This window comes from Vespa velutina, chromosome 5 (assembly GCF_912470025.1).
Source record: "Vespa velutina chromosome 5, iVesVel2.1, whole genome shotgun sequence".
Taxonomy (NCBI): Eukaryota; Metazoa; Arthropoda; class Insecta; order Hymenoptera; family Vespidae; genus Vespa; species Vespa velutina.
The window spans coordinates 8034314-8044465 of record NC_062192.1 but is presented as its reverse complement, the minus strand read 5'-3'; the positions used below and the strand labels follow the sequence as shown (position 1 = coordinate 8044465).

Here is a 10152-nt window from a genome sequence, read left to right as displayed (position 1 = left end):
TCATATATAATACTATATATATATATATATAGATATATATATGTATGTATGTATATATATATATATATATATATATATATATATGTATGTATGTATATATATATATATATATATATATATATATATATATATATGTATATATTGTAATAAAATTCCACTGTTAGTTATCTTATTCTTTTACGTTTCTTTTCTTTCAAGAATCGATCTATCTATCATAGTTATGTATGTACATATATATGTATGTATGTATGTGTATTCATATATACATACACATACACACACAGAGGCATATATATATATATTGTAATGACCATTTGCTAATTTGAAAAATAAAGGATTGAAAGTAACGATTATAAGATTAGAGAGAGAAAGAAAATTGATGAGAAAATTAACAAGTGTATAGGAGGAGTTTAAAAGTCAAAAAAAATATACCCTTCTTTCATTACATTCTCGATTCACGGTTAATAGGATATTTCTTCCCTCCATTTCGACTTTAAGGAATACGCTTCGATAAAAAGATCCTTTGACATTCAATTAAATTCATCCTGTGCAATTGCCTAGAGACTTGTAAGATAATAAATTAAGTACTTTTCGTTATTTCATTGAATGAATATATTCAAGATCAGAAAGGATTTTAAGGCATATTGATAAAGATTTATAAGCGAAATAGAGCTTTAATTAATGAAAGGTATTGTAAGGAAATGTACATTATATTTTAATACTCATATACGTAGTGCGGTGTTGTAAAGGATGCTTTCTATTCCTTATTTATTTTAACACTTTGGCAAATACACACACATATACACATCTTTGTAACACTTTCGTATTTTATTTTTTCAATTACGAAAATGATGAAATATTTTGAAGATGGACTGTATATGAAATGTGATGTATCGTTATATTGTCTCGTTTTACTATCTTCTTTCTTTTCTTTTTTGAAAGTTTGTATGTATGCGTGAAATGTACGAAGGATGCGAATTTTGTAACGTATTTACGATCGTATTTTCTCGAAAGGAATAAGATTTAAGAAAGGAAACGTTTTTATTATAATTGGTCGATCTAACAAATAACATGGTAACATGAATTAACAATGAGGTCGTGTTCAAATTAATATTTACACCGTATAAGTTGAATAGCTTTCAGGACCAAGTAAATTTCTAAGATATTATAAAATTTAATTTTTCCCCCTCCATTTATCTTTATTTCTTAATGACATAGATATTTTTTTTTTAATTTGTTTAATCGTTGTATATTATATACATGCGTATATTAATCTTTACTCTTGACCGACCTTCCTCTTATTAAAGGTATTTAATTAGACGACACTTAAAAAAAAAAAGAAGAAAAAAGAAACAAAATAAACAAATTGTTTTTATATGTAATACTATATAATATATAATCTCTTGAATGTTATGCATGCTTGTACTTTTGCAAGGATCATCGAGTTAACGTGTGATGTAATTTATATGTGCGGGTTATATGAAATTGTAATATTCCGTATAAAATTTAATCAAATTTTGATCTTTTACGGTTTTAAAATAAATCAAATTAATCTTAAGGAGATAATAATGAAAATTCATATTAATTTTCTAGATCAAGTGAATTAAAAAATTTTATGTTGAATTTATGTCTGAAATGATCACGATATGTCACTTTTATATATCTCGTACATATGTTCCGTCACACGCTATTGAACACGATCAAAGCATTTTACGATTCTACTCTCGCTTTTTAAGAAAATTCGACTGGTTTTACGCCTACGCGAACACGTATGTATGTATGTATGTCTCGAGTGCCATTTATTTAAAACCATCTTTGTGCGATCGAAATTTCTTCGTTTATCGAGTCAAATTCCTATGAAAAATCAAAAATTGTGTCGTAATATGCTGAGCAATCAAAGTATGATGTGCAGAAAAGGAAGAAAACAAATTTTATCGAGTTTTTTTTTCGAGGTCGGAAAAAATTTCACGAAGACCATGATATGAGTAATTGGATTCGTCAATTTAATGCGTTATTCAAATGAGAAATCTCGATGATTATTTTCAACAAAAAGAGAGAAAAAAGAGAGAGAAAAAAAAAGAGAGAAAGAGAAAGAGAGAGAGAGAGAGAGAAAGAGAGAGAAAGAAAAAGGGAGAGAGAGAGAGAGAGAGAGAGAGAGAGAGAGAGAGAGAGAGAGAGAGATATCAACGGGTGATAAAATTTTGTTGAAATTCGACGACAAAATGAACGATCAAATTTTAACATGTATTAAAAAAAGGATGCTGCTTGAGATTTGAATATCGAACACAATTTTATTCGATTGGATCGATTTGATAAATTCGGTTATTTTTTCAGATTATCTTTCTGAAAAAAATCATGAGATACTTTATTTTATTTAATTTTGCAGTAATTATAGCCTCTATATAAATTAAAAAATTAATTAAAAAAAAAAAAATAACAAAGAATGGTTATCTGTGTTTTATTCAATTGTTTTAAATCGTGTTAATTTGTTCATTTATTTTACGATTAATTATAATGTGATATATTTATTAAAGCCATTGGTTTTTTCTTTTATTTATATTTTTTTTTTTATCGAAGAGAGGAACAGACAACTATTAAATATCAAATAAAATATATAAATCAAATGTATAAATCAAAAAGAAAAAATTAAATTATAAATTTCAAATAAGGAGGGTATGATAATTCAAGCTTCATTACTGCAAAGTGTTGAAACAGATAATAATCGAAGGTACAACAGATACACGATATAAACGCGTATGTTTATTATTTAACGGCTACATTTAATGGCCTAATTATCCTTTGGAAGTGTGTTAGCTGTACCACTTGTGGTCTCGAGAAGGGATGTAAAACGGCCACTGAATATAAATTGCGATCGATGGAATTGTTTTTTTCTCATTGTGGTGCTCCGTTCATCGCTACAGGGTATTTATATAATATCGTTTGTTATATCGACACAATCGAAATTATTCTCTCAGAGCTTAATTAAATCGCGCATGCGTGTATGGACAATATAAAAAAATCATCTTTATATATATATATATATATATTAATATCGTTTTTTCATCTTCTTCTTCTTCTTCTTCTTCTTCTTCGACTTCTTCTTCTTCAACTTCTTCAACTTCTCCACTTTATTCTTCTCGTGAAATAAATTGCGTGCAGTTACGTGCGAAATTTGGACATAACTACGTCGTCCCACGTGACCAATTTTTTCAGGGAAAGAAATGAAAAATATAAAGAAAAAAAAAAAAAAATAAAAAAAAACCAAATATAAAAAAAAGAAATACATGATATTTCGCGATATCAACGAAAAATCTTTTCGAAACGATGTGACCATGTTACTATATATATATGTGTATGTATATGTATGTATGTATGTATGTATGTATGTGTGTGTGTTGTATTGTGTGTGTGTATGTATGTATGTATGTATGTATGTGTGTGTGTTGTATTGTGTGTGTGTATGTATGTATGTATGTATGTATGTATGTATGTATGTATGTATGTATGTATGTATGTATGTATGTATGTATGTACGTATGTATGTATGTATGTATGTATTGTACTGCGATAATAGCGAAAAAAATTCGTCCGATTTGTAAAAGAAAGATCTTCGTTATTATTAGCTCCTCTTCCATTCCTATTCATATTCCCATTTTATCGTATAGGTATATGCATACATTCATATATGTTATTAGTCGATAATTTATTTATCTGAATTGAATTGTAAAGCAAAAGTTGCGATTAATAATTGATTTTAATTGTAAATAAATATGTCGCTGATCGGATTCATGCGAGTGAACTGATATTGTGGATAAAGAAATCTCTGTAGATATATCATTTCTGTTTTATCTCTACGAAATTAATTATTAATTATTAATTATTAATTATTAATTATTAATTATTAATTATTAATAATCATAATCGAGAGATACACGTTGTACATTATGTATTTTATCGATATTATTCTTAAATCGATAAAAGATATAATGGTAGGTCGTTTATCGAGAAAGATATGTCGCGCGATTATTATTATTATTTACAATGATCTTAAGAAATACATATAAGAGAAATCGTGTATATGTATGACTTTATTAGCGGATAAGAAAACGTATGTAATATTGAGGACGGTGTGCTTTTTGCGATAAAAAAGAAAAACGTTCTGATATTTTGCTCTCTCTGACAAACGAGAAGCCATTGTATTTAATATTAATCGACCAATTTCTCTAAGCTTACCAGTTTAAAGCCTAAAACATTTACTGACATGGAAAAAAAAAAGAAAAGAAGTAATAATCTATTTCAATGTAAATACATATTTAGGAAATATCTGGAAAATAAAAATAATAATAATAATAATAATAATAATAATAATAATAATAATAATAATAATAATAATAATAATAATAATAATAATAATAATGATAATAATGATAATGATAATATAATGATAATAATAATAATAATGATCTTGCTATAATAATAAGTAATTACTTTTCATTGTAATTATGTCGTTTAATCATCAAGGGGCCTTTTATGTATGAATAATCATTCTAAATCCACATTAAAGAGATTTCAATAAATTATTAAAATGATATTAAACTTGTTTGAAGAACTATAACTATTGAATGTGTTCGATTTCACCCGAAAATGTTTAAATCACATTAACGTAATCTCGCTATTATCTTACAGTTTACACGATAAAGGAATTAGGATTTATGAAATTTTATAATTTATTATTAGAAAATTCCAAATTATATTTATCCATAATCTTTTATAAAATATTTATATATTATTCATATACGTATATTAATCTATGCTAATATGCAACAGTGTTGAGAATTTTTAATGCGGGAAGAATAGTATTATTTATTCAAAAATATTATTATTTCATCCAGATTGTGTCGTATAAATCCGTACGTCGTTGATGAAAAGTTGGAATTTGAGCTCTCACCTCGTCCACGATTTTGAGATCTATGAAATAATGAATTGGAAATAATTAGATTCTATATAATTGGATATATATATATAGAGAGAAAGAGAGAGAGAGAGAGAGAGAGAGAGAGAGGAGATGAGAGAACGAAGGAATTCGTAATGGTATGCAAATGGAACTTTGTGCGTTCCTTCAATGATAAGTAGGTTCACTATTACCTATATCACAGATGATCATGTCCTCCGTGGAATCTAATTCATGAAGAATTTCCCCCCAAGGATTAGTTAGCTGTGTATGTCCCCATGCTATATAACCGGGAGGAGAACCACGAGCTGGCGATACGCAGGCGACGTATAATTGATTGTCATTTGCTCTGGAACGCTGCAGAAGTGACCAATGCAGTGGACCGGTGGTCATATTGAATGCAGCTGGATATATCAACATTTTACAACCTATTGACGAGGAAAGAAAAGGAAAAAAAAGAAAGAGAAATAGAAAAAAGTTATTAAAATAAAATAAATTAAAATAAAAAAGAAAATAGATTGATAAGATTATAAGGGTCGTCATTGTCCATAAAATGGACAAACTCGATAATTTATAAATCGTAAAAATCTAAAGATAATTTTATTTCGAGAGTTTTCAAGATTCACTGACCCTGATTTCTATAGAGTCTCGCCATTTCTTCGAAACGAATATCATAGCAAATGCCAATACCAATTTTGCAGCCCATTATTTCAAAGGTCAATAGAGAATTTCCAGGACTTAACGAATCACTTTCGCGGAATGTTATTTTTCCTTTGATATCGATATCGAAGAGATGCATCTGTCGATAAAGAAGTTTACTTTATTCATCGAGTGGTAAAAAAAGTAAAGTTTTTTTTTTAATAAAATTTCAATGTGATATATTCATGTTGCATGCATATATATATATATATATATATATATATATATATATATCGTTTGGTGCCCAAATCGTACATGTATTATACAATTTATCATTCTCTCTTTCTGGAATTGTACCACCAATCACGTAAATATTATTTTTTTGACTGCATCGGACAATGCAATGCTCGTATATATATATATATATTGTTTTCTAAGCGAGAATTTTTGTCTCAGTTATGCGAGAGAAATAAAAGATATTTTGTCAAATGTTTTTTTGTTTAGATTTTTTAAATTGAGATTTAGGAATCATAAATTATTACCTTTCTATATTTGCCTATCATTTTCCCGTCTGGTGCCCAAATCGTACATGTATTATACAATTTATCACCCTCTCTTTCTGGAATTGTGCCACCAATCACGTAAATATTATTTTTTTTGGCTGCATCGGACAATGCAATGCTCGTTTGACCTTCCGGAATTTCTTCTGCATTTTTTTGGAAATGAGCTATATTTGTATATGCATATAAATTTGTATTATAAACAAATTTATGTATTAATATTAGTAATATAACATATGCGTAAGTGTTTATAAAAGGAATATTTTTTAAATATAATGTGCGTACAAAGTTTATTGCATTTTTTAATACGAAGCGTTTGATTGGTTGATTTGAATTTCGGAAGCCTATAAGTTTTCACGTAATATAAATTATGATGATCGTCTTTTTTTTCCGAAGAATACTTTGATAATTTACATTTGAAAAGATAATGAATATTTTGAAAAGGTAATCGAATATACAAAACATGCGCGAGACGGATATGTTACCGTTCAACGAAACGAAGTTTGCTTATATCGTAAGTAAAATGTGAAAAATATAATTTATAACATTTACATGTTCCATAAGAAGAATTGAAACATTCTGGTAAAACAACGATGTTCGATTGATTTTCTTTAGCACGTTCGATATAATCTATCGCTCGTGTTATGTTCCTTAATTTATCATCACTGACAGCAAGCTGCACTAACGCCAAACGGATTGCTGCAAATAAAATAAAATATTTCAGTTTTAATTTATTATTATTTATTACGGTTAGAAAAGTATTATTTCTTATACTGATCGATCGGAATATATAGTTTGTTTATTTTACGTACTTGACATAGTCCTGAAGTACTGTTTGAGTATGCTCATATGTAGCATATTATTTGTAGGTTAGTCGTGCATACAGCGCCAACATATATAATACTTCGAAAGATAACGTACATGATGACGTAAAATTAATATCAATTAAAAATACATATCACGTATACAATTGAAGTATTATCGTATAAATTACGTAGATATCGGACAAGGTAATTGATGGAATTATCTACATAGTACATAGTACATAGTACATAGTTCTATTAATTATGTTATAGTTACATAAATAATGTTTTCAAAGATTATGTAAAAATAAGTTTTATTAAGAGAAAAAAATTATATATAAATGAAATAATACAATAGAAGTTTGCGGTTAAATGAGGAATATTAATGCAATTTTAACAAATGTACATCATCTTCTAGTTGATCTGGATCTCGATCTGGATCTTCTCTTTGGCGATCTAGATCGTGATCTTTTTTCTTTACGTTTCCTTCTATCTAATGTTTCACAATTACGAATATATTTGTCTTTTGCTTTTTCACGTTCCTTATCTTTCTTCTTTCGCTTTTTACTTGATTGTTCTGGCGAACTATCGTACTTTTTGTGTTTTTTAGTTTTCTTAGATTTTTTTAGCTTATGCCTGCTACTACTACTACTACTAGAACTTCTTCTTTTTCTGTTTTTTCTTTCAATACTACTATCACTGTCGGACGACTGTCTTTTGTGCTTTTTCGTTTTCTTTTTATTATCATCTTTTTTCTTTTTTCTTTTACTGTGTCTTTCAGTATTACCTTTTTCATCCATTTCATATTGCTCCTTTTCGCTATTTTGATTACTTTTGCTTCGTTCAGAAGATGGAGATTTTTCTAATTCAGTTGCTTCTTTGTTTTTATATTCCTCGTACTTTGCTACATCTGAAATCAGTGTCATAAAATACTAAACACTAAACTTTCAACACCTATTAAGGTATTGCGATAATATAGAGACCCTTAAAAAGTATTTTGACAATAACTTATTGTAAAATACATTATCAATTATCTTTAACGTAGATATATAAGTACATGAACCTTTTAAAGATCCCTAGATAGGAAATGTAATTCATATACTAACTTAAAACTTTAGATTTTTTAATATATTCGTCTTTTGTAACAGGTTGAACTATAAATTCGTTTAAAGAAATAGCATTTCCTCCCAAAGCCATTTTTATTATTAATCTTCCTGCATCATCATCTAATCCTTCTATTTGACCATAAGTATTAACATATTTGCCGCTTATGATCTTCACATATGTACCCTTTTTAATTTTTATTTCTTCTTCTTGTTTATCTTTAGAGTTAGTTGCTTGTTTTTGTAATGTTACTTTGTCTGCTCCAAGGCCCATTCCTTTTGGACGTAATTCAGGTATAACAGTCGAGACTACTCTATAAAATATAATATAAGAAAATAATATTTTTTTTACAAATATATAATATTAATATTTATATATAATATTTGTATATTAGAAAAAGTTCATACTTTTCATTTTTTCCAATTCCTCGTCCTGGTTGCCATCCCATTCCACGCAACATAGCAAGACCAAACGCATCTATTGGAATTCGTTCATAATCTTCTAAAGTAGACTGTAAAAATTAGAGTAATATGGTTTAAAAAGAATTTCATAAGATATAAATAATTATAATATTATAAAAATTTATATATTAATAATTAATAAAGGTTTATGAATATTATTTATTAAAATAAATAATTATATTAATCATAAAATAATTATAAAATATAATCGATAGAATTCAACTTACTTCTTCTTGTCCTCTCAAAGCTTTTTCTTCTTCCGTTATAGATAAAGTTAACACTTCAGATTCTTCCTTTTTTCCTGTAGATCTTAAATCTTCTATAATTTCTTTAGCTGCCTGTTCTTCCAATGTTGTTTCTGTAGTAGTTGTATCTACTGGTTCTGTTTTAATATTCGTAGAAGAAATATCTATATGAATTGGTGTTGCATTTCCATTAGCTATTTTGTTACTTGGCTCTTGTTTAATATCATTTTTTACTTTCACTTTTTCTTCATTTGGCACTGGTTTGGGCTCAAAAATATCAGCATCAATTTTATTGATAATTCTATCGTGCCACGTTTCAGAGCCCAACAAAGGAATGACCAGAGGTTCATCTTTCTTTTCCTCTTCTCTATAGAATAAAATCAAATCTTAAACATCTTGTTCTCATATATAATGTTTACTATCTAATATTTAATAATAAGGTTAGAGATAATTACATTTTTCTTAGTTTTATTAATATATTATTATTATTACTTACCCAATTACTTTAATGCCTTTGTCATCAAGACATTCAATATAGTCAACTTTTTTTTGTTCCTGAGAAAGTGTATTTTTTAATACAGGTTTTTTAATAGTTTTTGCAAAACCGAACGAAATTTTTTTTCCTTCTTCTGTCATTTTTAAATTGTATAATATAGTAACACGTAAAAATATTATTTCTTCACAATTTTTAATAATATTATACGTATTTCATTAATCGATTGATATATTTACATTAAACTTTTAGTGATTTTCTAGATTATTAAAAATGATTATTCCACAATGTTTGTACAATCTACGAACGATCGATTTTAGACGTGAGACATATTAAGGTCTATACAGCGAAAATTTGAATGAAATGATCTACGTAGTAACATTTTCCCTAGAAACATTGGTTGGTATGATTGAAAGGGATCTAGTAATAAAAGCATAACTGGCGAAGTACATCGATGGTAGTAACAAACTCGAACAGTCGATGCTTATATAATCGATAGAAATATCGAGATTAACGAGATTATTTTCGCGCGATATTTAAATTTTGAAGTTTTTATATGACAAAATAACATCTTATAACAAATACATTTTTTTTATGTTGTAAGATCTATAAAAATTATATCGAAATTTTTTCTATACAATATTTAAACTTTCATCGATCGAAATTTTTATGAATGATTAAATAATATCCTATAATAAAATTTCTATGAAATTATATTATAAAATCAATAGAAATATGTATATATGTATATATTCTATTATATATATATAATATATATAGAATATATATATATATATATATATATATATATATTCTGTTTACTAAAAATATATATTATATATACATAATATAATTAAATGAAATAAATTCGGAAATTATTATTTGAAAAAAAAAAA

At 26.9% G+C, this 10152-nt stretch overlaps 2 protein-coding genes across 2 annotated transcripts; both read right to left on the bottom strand.

Moving 5' to 3' along the window:
• Positions 1–4703: 4703 nt before the first annotated feature.
• LOC124949261 (omega-amidase NIT2) lies at positions 4704–7145 on the bottom strand. The gene is made up of 6 exons (XM_047494054.1): positions 6963–7145; positions 6703–6849; positions 6133–6317; positions 5582–5750; positions 5146–5379; positions 4704–4968 (listed from the first exon to the last, which is right to left on the bottom strand). Exons 1-6 carry the CDS (start codon positions 7006–7008, stop codon positions 4880–4882), a joined length of 870 nt encoding a protein of 289 aa, XP_047350010.1. The 5' UTR covers positions 7009–7145; the 3' UTR covers positions 4704–4879.
• A 105-nt stretch (positions 7146–7250) lies between these two features.
• LOC124949260 (G-patch domain and KOW motifs-containing protein) lies at positions 7251–9597 on the bottom strand. The gene is made up of 5 exons (XM_047494053.1): positions 9260–9597; positions 8746–9130; positions 8465–8568; positions 8060–8370; positions 7251–7863 (listed from the first exon to the last, which is right to left on the bottom strand). The coding sequence occupies exons 1-5, from the start codon at positions 9397–9399 to the stop codon at positions 7361–7363; spliced, it is 1443 nt and encodes a 480-aa protein (XP_047350009.1). The 5' UTR covers positions 9400–9597; the 3' UTR covers positions 7251–7360.
• Between the last annotated feature and the right edge of the window lie 555 nt (positions 9598–10152).

Coding starts and splice junctions, on each gene's coding strand:
- LOC124949261 (XM_047494054.1), bottom strand. CDS start 7,008: ATGCTACATATGAGCATACTCAAACAGTACTTCAGGACTATGTCAA. Junction 6,850..6,962: donor GTACTTCAGGACTATGTCAA/GTACGTAAAATA, acceptor TTTTATTTGCAG/CAATCCGTTTGGCGTTAGTG. Junction 6,318..6,702: donor CAATTCTTCTTATGGAACAT/GTAAATGTTATA, acceptor ATACAAATATAG/CTCATTTCCAAAAAAATGCA.
- LOC124949260 (XM_047494053.1), bottom strand. CDS start 9,399: ATGACAGAAGAAGGAAAAAAAATTTCGTTCGGTTTTGCAAAAACTATT. Junction 9,131..9,259: donor AAAGGCATTAAAGTAATTGG/GTAAGTAATAAT, acceptor TTTATTCTATAG/AGAAGAGGAAAAGAAAGATG. Junction 8,569..8,745: donor CTTTGAGAGGACAAGAAGAA/GTAAGTTGAATT, acceptor TAATTTTTACAG/TCTACTTTAGAAGATTATGA.